Here is a 15,549-nt window from a genome sequence, read left to right on the forward strand (position 1 = left end):
GAGATGGGCCCAACCCCAAGAGCTACAGCCTCCCAAGAGAGATTTAGAGCTGGTGCAAAGCTGGATTCATCTTTATTGATCAAGAAATGAAGAGTTACATCAAAACTGTCCACAAGAAGGACTTGAAAATGAGCTGAAAGCAAAGCTAATCTATTGCATAAAAATCGAACTACAAACTAGCTAACTAATGGCTGCAAAATGACTAACCACTAGCTACTATCTACTGGCTAACTAGCTAACATCCACTGGCTACACTGGCTAACCCCCAACGAGGCCCTAAGCCTTCTTATTTATACAAATTGAGGACCCAACAGTCCTCCTAAAATTTAGGGACTCGGCTACCCAAGACTTGTAGTTAACATCAGTCCTACTTGACTTGCTTGGCTGCCCTTGTGTTGATTGATTCGGTGGCCCTTGAACTCCGAGCTGATGGTGGAGAATTCGAGGTAAGGGCCCATAAATGAAGGGGACACCTTCCTACAAATCCTCTCCCTTGTTCTCCCACGAATTTGGCTGCCAAGTGCTCATTAAGACCTTCAATTTTGTCTCCAAATTGACCAAAAATGCTACACAAAGCACCCATTAGACTTGTTGGCATAATGGCTAACCAAATTCACTCTATTAGCATAAATATAATAAAAAACATGCAATAAACTAATGAGAATGGTGGATTAAGTCGAATTAGGAGGTTGAATGAGCCCAAATAATTATCCATTTTTGGGGCTCATCAACTGGCGCATGTTGTAAACTATAAATATGATGATCTGGGTATAACTGAAGTTTGGAATTTTTGTAGAGATTAAATCATCATTTATAGATATGTACACAGGTTCACTTTCGAAAAGGCGTGTATACACGCTGGTTCTGCATATCAAAATAGCGTATACATCTTAAATTTGATTTGCAGATCTATACGCAGGTTTGCCTTCAGAAAAGTGTGTATGCACGCAGCTTCGACACATTGAAGTAGCTTATATCTCATCAAATATCTTTAGCTACTTTTGGTTGCTGTTATAGTGTTTTGGGTTCTGGTTACTGTATTCTAGTCACAATATTCTGAAAAGTGATTGATTGATTCAATTATGGTTAGTGCAAAGGAGATTGATTGATGTAGGTGTATTTGATGTTTGAATGATGTTATTGATGGATCTAGTCTGAAAATTTATGAAACATGGTCCTTGGAAGAAAAGAGAAGGTTGTAGCGTTCTGTAGGTCGGCACCTACATACTAGTAAACATATCAGCTAGTACAAGAGCTAGGCGGTTGTAACTCCCTTCCAGGAGAAGCTGGAGAATGAGAGAAGGTTGTAGCCTTCTGCAGGTAGAAGCCTGCATACTGGTATAAGACTACACTAGTACAAAAATTCTAAAAAGAAGTTTCTTATTAAAATAAGATAGAGACGATTGCAGCAGGTGGTTTTCACCCACATTGGGTTTCCACCTTATATCTTATGTTCATGTGTGTGTGATTCTTTGTTCCATTTTACTGCACCTGGTTAATGTCTATATGGCTCTGATGCATTGAGTAAAGATCAACATATGATAAATTAACTGAATCATAAGTTTTTGAGGATATACACTAGTTTCCTTAAATACAGATGCGCATACACGCAATTTTCATTAACTGAAGTAGCGTATATAAATCTGATTATGGAAATGAAATATTATTGACTTTATAATACTAATTCACCCCCACTCTCCATATTATTTCCAAAAATTGGTATCAGAGTAGGTCCTTCAGAAGAAGATTGATCACTTGAAGGAAGATCTATCACCATGAGTATCTACGAAAGAGAGGGATCCATTAGACCACCAATCTTTGATGGGAGAAACTTCGTTTATTGGAAGGTAAGAACCACAACCTATCTTCAATCTCTTGGAACAGATGTCTCGGAAGTCGTGGAAGGAGGATATACATTTCCATCAACAATTCCTATAGATACGGCAGGTAAAAAGCAATATGAAACTAATGCCAAGGTTGCCAATACATTATTAGGGATTCTATCACAATCAGAATTTGTCAAAGTTATGCAGCTCAAAACCACCAAACAAATATGGGACAAGATTATTCTAAGCTATGAAGGAGACAATCAGGTAAAACATGCAAAACTGCAATCTCTCAGAATTCAATATGAAAATCTCAAAATGCACAATGATGAAAGTATCGCTAGTTACTTCTTATGTATAGATTAGATTGTTATTTGCATGAAGAACTTGGGTGAAGAGATAAAAGAAGTTACTTTAGTTGAAAATATTTCAAGATCCTTGTCTACTAAGTTTGAATCAAAAGTATCTACCATAGAAGAAAAGCAGGATCTTCAAACTATTACTATCACACAGCTGCATGGAATCTTAACTACTTTCGAAATGAGAAAAGGAGGTCCATCAGATATAAGAGAAGCTACATTAAAAGCTTTAGGAAGAGAAGAACTCAATGAATTAGGACATATTTCAGAAGGAGACGAAGAAGCAAACTTTGTCAAGAACCTTCAACAGGGTTCCAGTAGATTCAGAGGTAAACTACCTTTCAAATGTTTTACTTGTGGAAGAGTCAGTCATTATTCTACCAAATGTTCTCATAAAGATAAGCTTGATAAAGGTAAGGAATCAACAAAATGGAATAGAAAAAAAAGTGTAAGTAAGAGGAGCTACTATACTCATGAAGATAGCGATGGTTTATCAAATAGTGATGAAGATGAAAATATTAATGACTATAGACTTCTAATGGCTTTTGAAGATGATGATTTCTTGGATGCTTTAGATGAAGATGACCTTTATGAAGAAATATCTAAACTCAAAATCTGTTTAGAAGAAAAGAATATGATTATAGATACTCTGACATTCCAACTTGTTGAAAGATAAAAGCACAATGAAAAACTAGAATGTGAAATTGTGGGTCTAAGAAAGGATATTGAGAAAACAAAAGCTTTCAATCTTAGATTTACTAAAGGATCAGAAACCTTAAATGAAATTATGAAAGTGCATCGTTCTCCTTTGATAAAGATAGGTCTTGGATATACTGAAGAAACATCCCAAGCACATAAGCCGACATCCTCCACTAAAAGCTATCTTGATGCAGCAAAGAGTAGTGAACAATTTGACAATCGAAAGAAAGGCATAAAGCAAATCACCAGGTAAATCAGGCTCAACTTACTTCAAGGATGAACATAAGCTACAAACCTCAGGTAAATCATACTCAATCTACTTCAAGAATGAGTATCAATAGCAACTACAATCACCAGGTCAGTAGATTCGATAATTGTAGGAACTTCTTCAATGGCCAATGTTTTTCATGTCATAAATTTGGACACAAAGCTTCTCAATGTGTTGCTTACAATACCATTAGGACTAGAGAAGCACGAAATGAAAGGAATGTGACAGGGATCATGAAACATACCTACAATAGCTTTTCTCTTATTGAAAATGAAATAGAATGCCCTATCTCCAACAACTTTGGTCACGAAAAATATGAATGCAGGAGTAAATTTAGGCAAACATCTTAGAAGGAGAAAGGTTCATTAAATCCCAAAATATGCAGAAAGAAAGAACCACAAACAAAAACATGTGGTATAGCCCTATATGTAGAATGAAAAGAAAATCAGTGGTACATCGACAATGGATGCTCGAAACACATGGCAAGTGATAAAGAAAAACTTCAGTCATATAATGCCTTAGAAAAGGAAAAGAAGGTATCATTTGGAAATGACACTCCTGATGTTGTAAAAGGTAAAGGTTATGTTCTGTTAAAAGAAAAAGTTAAAGCTGGGAATGTTATGTACATTGATGGTCTAAAGCATAACCTGTTGAGTGTTAGTCAAATGAGTGATCAGGGAAATGAAGTAGTATTTCGATCAAATAGATGTGTTTTTCATGATCTTGATACAAGAGAAAGTGTGATCAAAGGTATAAGAACTCCAAACAACTTATATATACTCAAGGGAGGACAAAAACAGTGCTATCTAAGAAAAAATGATGAACACTAGATATGGCACAAAATATTGGGGCATATAAGCTTCTCTCGAATAAGAAAAGCAAGCAAATTCCAGGCTATTTGTGATCTTCCTGATATCAGCATTCCAAAAAATACAATATGCAAATCATGTGAATTTGGTTAGCAAACCAGGTCACAATTCCCTAAAAAGGAAGGATCAACTAGTAAGCCTCTTGAACTTGTTCATACTTATTTATGTGGTCCATCAAGGAAAAAGTCACCTTGTGGAGAGGAATACTTTATATTGTTCATTGATGATTTTTCTAGAATGTGTTGGATAGGGATTCTAAAGCATAAAGATGAAGCATTTGAAAAATTCAAAGCCTTCAAAGCCCTCGTTGAAAATGAATAAGATTGGAAAATCAAATGTCTCAGATCTGATCGAGGAGGGAATTTACCTCGGATGAATTCTTTGACTTTTCTGAAGAACATGGAATAAAAATGCAATTCTCCACTGCAAGCACTCCTAGACAAAATGGAGTGGTAGAAAGGATGAACATAAATGTTCAACAAATGGCTCGTGCTATGCTAAATGTTTCTGGAACTCTTGCAACCTTCTCGGGTGAAGTTGCATTCGTTGATGTCACTATTCTTAACAAAGCAAATGTTAGGGTAAACAGCACTCAAACTCCACATGAACTTTGGTATGGTAAGACTCCTACCATAAAATACTTCAAATTTTTTGGAAGCAAATGTTACATCAAAAGGACTGATGAAAAACCTGGCAAGTTTGAACCCATGGCAGATGAAGGCATTCTCCTTGGTTACTCTTCTCAAAGTAAAGGATATAAGTGTTATAATAAAAGACTTGGGAAAATTATTGAAAGTATTGATGTTGTGGTTGATGAAGCATGCAAAAATCCAAAGCAGGTAAAAACCGAATGTTGTGGAGAAGATGAGGATTATCCTTCCACACCAAATCAGACTAATTCTGAAGAAGAAACTAATGAAGCACCCGAATAACAGATAACAGCAGAAGAAAAGACTCCATCCATGTATGTTCAGAAAAATCATTCAGAGACTCAAATTTTGGGACAAAAAGAGGTAGGTGTGTAGACAAGAAGAACTATTACAAAAGCTTCAAGCTATTTAGCATTACATTTCTCCATTGAACCTCAAAATATAAATGAAGCATGCAAAGATGAATGTTGGGTCCAGGCCATGAATGAAGAACTTGAGCAAATTGAAAAGAATAATACTTGGGAATTAGTTCCTAGACCTCATGATAAGAATATCATAGGAACCAAATGGATATTCAAAAATAAGCTGAATGAAAATTGTGAAGTTAGTAGAAACAAGGCCAGACTTGTTTGTAAAGGATATGCTGAGCAAGAAGGTATAGATTTTGAAGAAACGTTTGCACCTGTTGCTAGAATTAAATCCATACGAATGTTCCTTTCTCTTTCTAGTTTTCAGAAATTCAAAGTATAGCAAATGGATGTAAAATCTGCCTTTCTTAAATGGGGACTTAGAAGAAGAAGTATATATTGAGCAACCAGATAGATTCATCCTTGGAAATGATCCAAAGCTTGTATGCAGAATTAGAAAGGCTCTCTATGGACTAAAACAAGCTCCAAGGGCCTGGTATTACAATCTTGACAAATACCTCCATCAACAACATTTTCAAAAGGATCAACTGATAACAATCTATATAAAGTGATTGACAATAATAAATTGCTAATACTTGTTTTGTATGTTGATGATATCATTTTTGGTAGCAATGAAGAAGCCATGACTCAAAACTTTGCTTTGGTAATGCAACAAGAATTTGAAATGTCCCTGCTTGGTGAGCTCACATATTTTCTTGGTCTAAAAGTTTAAGAAAATAAAGATGGTATTTTTCTATCACAAACCAAATATCTGCAGCAGATCTTAAAAAAATATGGCATGGAAGATTCTAAACCAGTATGTACCCCTATGGTAATAGGATGCAGTCTCAGCTCAATTGATGAATCAGCAACAGTACATCAACCAACCTACAGATCCATGATTGGAAGTCTTCTTTATCTAATACGTACCCGACTAGACATCATGCATGCAGTGGGAATAGTTGGAAGATTTCAAGCCTATCCAAAGGAATCACACCTTCAGGCAGTCAAAAGGATTTTCAAATATCTTCAAGGAACATAGAATATTGTTTTATGATATCCTAGAGATACAAATCTTACACTTCATGCATATACAGATGTAGATTGGGCAGGAAGCGTTGATGATAGAAAAAGCACTAGTGGTGGTGCATTCTATATGGGTTCCGGATTAGTGTCTTGATTCAACAAGAAAAAAAGTTCAATTGCATTATCTACAACTGAAGCAGAATATGTGGCTGTTGCATCTTGCTGCACACAAATCCATTGGATGATGCAAATATTGCAAGACATTTAGATCACATGTAGTCCACCCATCTCCATTCTATGTGATAATACAAGTGAAATCAGTATTTCAAAGAATCCAGTCATGCATTCCAAGACCGAGCACATACCCATCAAATATCATTTTCTACATGAACAAGTGCTTGAACAAAAGGTCAAATTGGAGTATGTTCCCTCCAAACAATAGGTTGCTAATATATTCACCAAGCCACTACCCAAAGAGACATTTGAATATCTCAGACAGAAGCTGGGAGTAGTTGATGCATCATCTTGCTGTTGAAACTTATCTGTTTCAGAGAAAAGTGGTTATACGCGAGTTCCATGAAGCGCATCCGCATACATACGCGAGTTACTGCAGATACAGTCGTGTATATGTTGGTTTGAAGAAAAACAGTGGGCCAGACTCAAGATGAAAGGAGTCTGATATGGGTCTGACGGTGATCATCTGGTATAGGCTCAGGGGTAGCATATACTTCTAATAATTCATTGTTGGCATTATCTTAGAAGATCTTGGTACAAATTCACAGTTGTTTTTTATTCAGGTGGAACAGATTTAGGGGGAGATCATGGTTGCTGGTTTGGATGGTGATTGACAGATGCTGCTGATGATAGTTGCTGATAACTATCATGGTCTTGTTTCAGACATTTGGTCTTTATGTCATGTATATCTTTTAATGTCAACGTCATGAAACGACCTATTTTGTTTCCCCACTATGCATGGGATGGATGATGTAATGTTTGTGTTTTGACATGTAAAATAACTTGGTATATCCCCACTTGGTTGGGAGATGGATGTATGTATGAGTCCTTGGTGATAGGAAGGTCATTTATGATGTATGTATATAGTCATGTTCTTGTTTTAGAACATCTTTTTGTAGACCTTGCTTATTTTCAGGAGGAGCATGGACTCGAGCATGGAGCTCAATCAACACACTTTAGAATATCAAAGAATTCAGCATGTACTAAGGGGGAGCATAACCCTTTTCCCTTTATGACAAAGGGGGAGAGTGACTTGGGGTTGCCATCAAGTCCAAAGGGGGAGATTGTTGGAATTATGACATAGATTTGGCACTATGACACAGGTGTTGTCCTTGATGGCAGCTCATTCTGATGATAGATCATAGTTCAGACTCTGAGAATGAAGAAAGAGAGGTATACACAGGTTCCTCATTGACCAAGCCACTTGTACACATGGGTTCGCAGACCAAAAGGGTCTTATAACCTACACACGCACTTTCATGGAATGAAAGGCACGTACATGTTGGAAAACTTAGTTTTGGTCCATGGTGTTTGGTCCATGGTATTTTGATCCATGGTATTGTTCCAAGGTATCCTATCCGAAGCGTTGACCCCAAGTCTTTGGTCCAAGATATTGGTTCTAAATGGTTTTGGTCCATGGTATTGAGTAAGGCCTAAGACTATAAAAGAAGCAGAAGATCATTAGGCAAAGGCACTCATGCATTGAATATCTAATGAAGAGCAAGATCTAGAATACAAGCTATTGGGTTATGGTGCATAGCTAGATTTGAATCAAGGATGAACCTTAGCGCTTGATGAAGGATAAGACCTAATGATGGGTCAAGATCTTAAGGCTTGAAGTGAAGTATCTTTGTGCCTTTTGATCTTTTATCTAAATAACTCACACATGTTGTAGACTATAAATATGATGATCTGGGTATAACTGATGTCTGGAATTGTTGTAAAGATTAAACCATCATTTATAGATGTGTACGCAGGTTCACTTTAGAAAAGGAATGTATACACGTTGGTTCTACATATCAAAACAACGTATACATCTTAAATTTCATTTGCAGATCTGTACGCAGGTTAGCCTTGAGAAAAGTGCGTATGCATATAGGTTTGACACATTAAAGTAGCGCATATCTCATAAAATATGCTTTAGCTACTTCTGGTTGTTGTTGCAGTGTTCTGGGTTATGGTTATTGTTTTCTGGTTACTGTATTTTGGTTGCAACATTCTAAAAAGTGATTGATTGATTCAGTTGTGGTTGGTGCAAAAGAGATTGATTGATGCAGATGTATTTGATGTTTGAATGATGTTATTGATGGATCCAGTCTGAAAATTTATGAAACATGGTCCCTGGAAGAAAAGAGAAGGTTGTAGCCTTCTCCAAGTAGAAGCTTGCGTACTGGTATAAGACTGCACCAGTACAAAAATTATAAAAAGAAGTTTCTTCTTAAAAGAAGATAGAGATGATTGTAGTAGGTGGTTTTCACGCACATTGGGTTTCCACCTTATATCTTGTGTTCATGTGTGTGTGATTGTCTATTCTATTTTACTACACCTGGTTACTATTTATATGGTTTTGATGCACTAATTGAAGATCAACATATGATAAATTAACTGAATCATAAATTTCAGGATATACGCTAGTTGCCTTAAATACAGATGTGTATACACGTAAGTTCCATCAACTAAAGTAGCGTATATGAATCTAATTATGGAAATGAAATATTATTGACTTGCTAATACTGATTTACTCCTTGGCCCCCCACCCGCCCCTTCTTAGGATCATTTCTAACACATGTACCTCCAAGATAAGATCTAAAATTCTTTAATTTTTTAGCCAATTTATTGTTTGGAATATCATAAAGCTGCTTACACAACTTGTGAATGGTTGCAGGGAATTTTTATGAATATTTTTCTTCAAAAATAAATAAGTTGTTCCTTCACTATGATTTCACATAATCAAATTCAACAAGAAATATTGAAGCTGGGGACGACTTCCAAATATTTGATCATAATATTTCAATAAATGAAAACTATCTTAATGCATCTCAACATTGTAAATACGTGGATGCAACAAATTAGCATCACCTGTAGGGAAAAAAGTGGGGAATGCCATGTCTAGAAATCCTTCTATGTTATGTTCATCAATGGGATATGTACCTATATCTAGTCAATCGATTGGTTCAACAAATGTGCTATCTGCATTCTCAATAAATATTCTTATTCAATCAGCTTTCGTGGATTCATTAGGAAAGAGAGAAATAAAGGTTGACGGGTGATAGTGCAAAGAATTAGCACCGTTTGTTTCAATATGCCCATCCACCCTAGATATTTCATCAAGATCATTATCAACATATTTTAACCTGCTAGAGAAATTAATAGCTATTTCCAGGAGAGAAAAACTGAATCCATTGAATTTCAACATCCTTGTAGACTTTTCCATTTCAATTTTAGAAAGAAATGCATCCATCACATGTTTTATCTTAACATAGCATTCATAGTATTTGGATTAAACACCTTATCTTCCCACAATAAAAAAAATCTAGTTGTTGAACACATCGTGGAAGCTTCTTTGCATTCAAATATATATCTTCTGGAAAACTTATTGTGTGGTTCCTATATTTATATTTAGCAACACAAGCATGTGTCACATGCAATATTGGATTTACCTACGTCATTAGCATCTCTTCAACTTATGCCAAATCTATTCGAACCTTAGGTTATTCACCTAGACCGATGTTGTTAAAGCATGAAAAGAAATGAGAACCTTTATCACACTTACACATTTTACAAATGGCCCCTTCATGCCATCTGCCAACTTGTATACCATGATAATATTCATTGCACACTTGTCACATACGAAAAAGAGGAAAAATGTCGATCCTCAACCAAAAGCTTTTATGGACATCAACCATGTATCCACTAAAATGATAGGGAGCACTTTCATTTTCTTTACCACACACCAGTCTATGTTGGCAATGATTTGAAACAACTCATCGAATTAGAGTATTGGCTGCATCATTTATTTCCATAAAAGAATGGAAATCCACAACCTTGTAAGAAAGAAAATAACCTTTGTGAGAATGAAATATCTACAAAACAAGTTAAATTTTTTAATCGATGAACAAAATGAAAACAAAAAGAATGTAATTTTTCTTAATTGTTGCATCATCCATGTGTTTTTTGAGGAGATGATATTGATTGCGTTGGTTGCAAATTTTCTTTGGAACCACTATTCACTAGAGTAGTGTTCTGCCAAAAAACATCAAATAAAATATGCGTCAAACAATATAAATTTAACATTCACAAGCGAAAAACCTTTCAAACTAAATTTTTGTTAACCACTTGTGTTGCACGAAGAGGAAAAGTGTCCTCCCATTCTATGTCATGAATAATACTCTCTCTAGAGCTACGTTGGCAAATGTTGGTTCCAACATTTCAAACAAATTAGCCCAAATGTTGGTTCCAACTTGTCCTGACGATGAACCACACTAGTTGGTTCGAAACGCATCGACAAATGGTTTTCCATGTGATTTACGCTGAAAAATCTCTCACAAAACTGATATGGATCACAGAAGCCTGAACTCTATAAATTAGCCGAAATTGTCAAACATCCTAGCAAGCATATTACTATCACCAAAAACATCATACGCAATAATATTTTCAATCAAATAAGATCACCTATCCTCCATCATAGCATGTCTTCCACCATTTCCGTGGCACCCATGTTTCTCATTTCTAACAAGCCTCCCTATGTAAACACAATGTTCCAAAACATATAACAATATCTAAGAAAATATATGCAATAATAGGAAACATTGGAGACACCCAACAAAAAAGCAAAGAAACATCCCAGCAAAATATTATTCCAGCAAAAGACAGAATGTTTTAATCTTACGGTTAGTGAGGTCGTAGGTTTCATCATTTCTAGAAGTTTCACAAGATGGTGGTCGATTCTAGCCTTCAGGAATGAATAAAGGTTGCACTAGTTTTGAGTATTTTTACTGGTGAGTAATCATTTACACAATGTTCTAAAAAAAATAGGGTAAAAGGATAGAACAGTAAAAACCTCACATCAATAAGAAAAATAACAGGGGAAAAGAAAAAAAATGAACTCCCTACATTGTTGCAAAAATACATTACGTACAAATTCCAGAGGGCTAACTATATTAACTATATGGTTGCTACAAGAAAAGTCCCAACCTTGTTTGCCGACAGAATGTCCTAAATTTTCAACCATCTCAAGAACCATGTTAGTATCACCAATACAACCAGACCTCACAAATTGTTCATTCCCATCATTCTGTTCATCTACCAAAATTGCATTTCTTTCATTTTTTTAGAAAAAAGACCATCATCGTTCATACGAACACTCTCTTTACAAACACAATCTTCCCAAAGAAGAGAAAAGTTAGTAAAACTTAGAAAAACAAAATTTATGTCACATCATAAACATGCAGGAAAGCAAACATCCAAACAAAATCTTCCTTACACTAAACCACTCCTATTTTCATGCTTACAATTTATACCTCCTCCTTCTTGTTGATGTTCTAAAGGTATGTTTTTCATTGGTACACAACTCTTCTTTGTGCTCTAATGGCATCATGATTATGTTGATACCACTGCCATTGATATTCATTTGATCGTTGACATGTACTAGCAGAGCGACGTATTTTCACACCACTCTTGCTTCTTCGTTCAATCAAAATTTCTCGATAACATTAAACTCAGTTCAAAAGTTGTTTTCTAATTACCTTGGAGGCTAATACCTATTCTTTGAGCTTACAAAAATTGTAACTCAAAACCTTCCAAAACTGTAAATATGAACTAAACTTCGACAATAAATAAATTTAAATGATAACAAATAGGCATTCGAATTTCGAGCATATACACACACAACAAATATTTCAAAAATTTTGTTTTCCAACACACGCTCTGAATGCATGGAACAATGATCCCCTTACAGATAATTGAAGGGCTCACACAAACAAATTGTATATCAATATGTACAAAACCAAATACTACTATGGCTTTTATCCCATACAATAAGAAATTTTGCGAATTATGGATTCCTTGCAAAAAAAGAAATTCTTCCGAATGAGTAGGAAAACCTTTCTATTTCTACATATTGAAAAAGACAAAGAAATATCATCAGCATTGGAAATTCTCAAAAATATGAAAAAATAAAATTAATCTCCAACAAACATATCCAAATTTAGAATAGCTATGTCCTCAATATAACTTCAAAATCAAAATTATAATGATCTTAAAAAAATGTTTAAAAACATTAAACATACCTAGGGTCTTCAACAATATCAAAAAACAAACATGTTGAAGCCTCAAAGGCTAATTAAATGTATGTAAAAGTAGTGGAGGTATGTCAACAATAGAATATGCATTTGGAATAAGTGGAAAAACATTTCCATTTTCAATCAAATCATCAAAAAATACTCAATCATTTCTAGATCAAACCTTGAGGCTTCAACCACAGAGACTCCATCAACAATTGTTGTTTTTCTCATTCCTATCACCAAATCATATACATTTAACTGCACTTCTGAGCAACCTAACATAAGAACATTTTCTTTAGCTATGTGCAAAGGAAGGTAACATATTCATTTAGAATTTATATCCATGGGGATAGATTTGATCAACGACCATATGTATCCCCAATCATCTTCAAAATATTTAAAACTTCCCTCTTTTGAGACTCGACCAAATTCAAAGTTCTTTATCTCTTCAAGTGACCAAACAAAGATTGAACCATTATTAACAAGACAAACAAGTTGATTCATGTATAACCATAATGACATACATTGTATGTCAACAATAGGAACAAATGAATAACCCCAATTGTTCTATTCAGATCCAACCAATACATAGTGTAACCATAAGTATGGTAATCTACATAATCTTTGTCTAGATATAGCCATTAAAACTTTTCTTTAAAGAAACAACCTCCTTTGGTGGTGTTGCACAACCATATGGAAGCTTCGCCCTCTTCCAAACCTTTTCAACACTACTGCAAATGAGAAAATGTGAATCCATGTTCTTAGAAACATGTTTCAACAAGACCCATTCATATTTCATGGACTACCTTTTTCCAACTAAGAGAAGAATCCTCGCTCCCGAGGAATTAGAGCTCCAAGATTTCTAAATGTCTTTGTAAGAGGGTTGACAATGAAATAATTTGTTGTATGCAAATAACTTCGAGGCATGCTCAACAAAATCATTTATCCCACTGCATATTCAATTTCATATCAAGAATGAAGAAAAGGAAAAACCATGGTAGAAAAACGACCTTTGTTGTTAAGGTAGGATGTTATGAAGCAATCATGAGAAAAATGAACTGGGAAAGAAATAAATCCTAACTCTTTGTCACCTCAACGATCACACCTCACGAGGAAAAACAAGTTTTGCAAAAGAAAACACCATTGTCTATGAACCAACTTTAATTTCATCAAAGCTGATAAAAGAAGCCAATGAAACACAAGCTTGATAACCTAAAATAAGACAAAATTCCATATAGATGGATCCATACTAAAACCAACAACTTTTGTTCGGAACAAAAGAAAAATTTCTTTCTATACTGCAAAGAAAAACAAAAAAACATATCAACCACAATAGCCACAACATTAATTAATTATTTTTATGTCAAAATGGATTGGGATAACAATCCATTTTGACATTAAATATTGGTCATTAGTTGATTGCTACAAATTTCAGTATTACAGTAAATAAATTAAATAATGTAATTAAAACTTCATAACTGAGAAAAACAAATTCTAATAAAAATTTGAAAGTTATCTAATAACCGGTAAAGTTTAAGATTTAAAATTTAAACATAATTAGCCACTTAGATTTAAATTCTTATCATAACTAACCAATAAGCTATTGATATATTTCACAAGCACTATACAATGTAAGGCATTTAAGACACTATGTAATGTAAGACATTTAAGATTTTATAAAAGAAAATAAAATCACTCATGAAACATCCATTATGGAATTTAAAATTTGTGTAATAAAATAAAGAAATCAAATACACAATAAAAAAATAAAAATATTAGACACCACTATTTTTTTTTCCTACAATGATTTATTAACACCTCCTCAATGTCCTCAATGTTTACAATATTTTTTTTTTCAAATATATTTTTATTTTCAACAGAAAATTTCTAAAAGATTTAAAAAACTCCTAACTGGTCCATTCAAATTTTGACAATACATTTTTTTTTTTTCTTTTTTGTTTCTTATACACATTTATTTTTTTTGTTTCCTATACACATTATTTTATGTTTAACACCTAACTAGCCCATTGAAATTTTGACAACACATTTTTCTTTTGTTTCTTATGCACATTAATTTTTATTTTTTTTTCCTTATGCACATTATTTTATGTTTTATGCTAATTCATAATTATGTTATGTTGTTATCTCAAAATATACCTTTTAATTTACAATTTTTCACAATCAAAAATCAATTCAATAAATAATTTAAAAAAACATTTATATTATAAAAAATCAGTTTATAATAGTCAAATTAATCGCTAAAGATATTCAAAGACAATTTGTTGCAATTATTGTATTGACATTAAAACGTTACACCATTTTGTGAGACATATTGGCACCCTTTTGTTTGATGTCCTTCGAGTATGGAAGCGAATGTAAACTTCAACATCCTAGCTTCAACATCCCTTTAAAAAGGAAACTTACTAAATTTATTGTATTGTTATGAAAAATATACTCATTACAAATAAAATTAAAACGTTAGACCATTTTGTTAGACATATTGGCACCCTCTTGTATTAATTAAGATTCGAGGCAGAATAATAAAGACAAGATTTAGTCTGATGTCCTTCGAGTATGGAATCGAATCCTAGCTTGAACATCCCTTTAAAAAAGAAACTTACTAAATTTATTGTATTTTTATGAAAAATATACTCATTACAAATAAAACGCTCAGTATCCATTTAAAACGAAAATTATTAAATTTATTGTAATTATTTAAAACGAAAATTATTAAATTTATTGTAATTTTTTTTTTAAATATATTTATTGTAGATACAATATGTTGAGTTTTTGACCAAACAAAAAAATATTTGTAATTTTATTGTTTTAGAAAATATATTTATTATAATATTTATTTATGAGGAACTGAAGTATGTTTTAACATTGTTTTTGTTTTGCTAAGGGTTCGTTCTTTTTGGATATAAGGAAATAGGTTAACTTTCCAATCTAGCAAGAGTGAAAGCATGCCCTTACGGACCACTAATGGCATAGTTTTCCATGAATAATGGTGATGAGTCATCCTGCATTTGCGCTAGAGACAACTTTCCTCAGTACTGATTTAATAATTGAAATATGATAATTTTTCCCAACTTAAAAAAAACATTTATATATACATAATATCAAAATAAAAAAAACAAAAAAAATAATAA

At 33.7% G+C, this 15,549-nt stretch overlaps 1 protein-coding gene across 3 annotated transcripts in view; it reads right to left on the reverse strand.

The window, feature by feature from the left end:
- The window catches only part of LOC149179490 (uncharacterized), a 40,393-nt gene that overhangs the window by 21,402 nt on the left and 3,442 nt on the right, over nt 1-15,549 (reverse strand). Inside the window, exon 3 of one of the 3 annotated variants that reach the window (XM_089423841.1) lies at nt 9,742-10,162. The exons of 1 other annotated variant lie outside the window; for it this stretch is intronic. In XM_089423841.1, coding sequence (XP_089279967.1) covers nt 10,103-10,162 — 60 coding nt within the window. In that variant the 3' untranslated portion in view covers nt 9,742-10,102. Of the gene's footprint in view, nt 1-9,741; nt 10,163-13,106; nt 13,132-15,549 lie in introns of those variants that run through there. One more of the 3 variants, XM_089423843.1, reaches the window with a different exon arrangement.

The sequence above is a fragment of the Pinus tabuliformis genome, chromosome 4_1 (assembly GCF_031772625.1).
Source record: "Pinus tabuliformis cultivar Carrire ecotype Pingquan chromosome 4_1, CPIR1, whole genome shotgun sequence".
Taxonomy (NCBI): Eukaryota; Viridiplantae; Streptophyta; class Pinopsida; order Pinales; family Pinaceae; genus Pinus; species Pinus tabuliformis.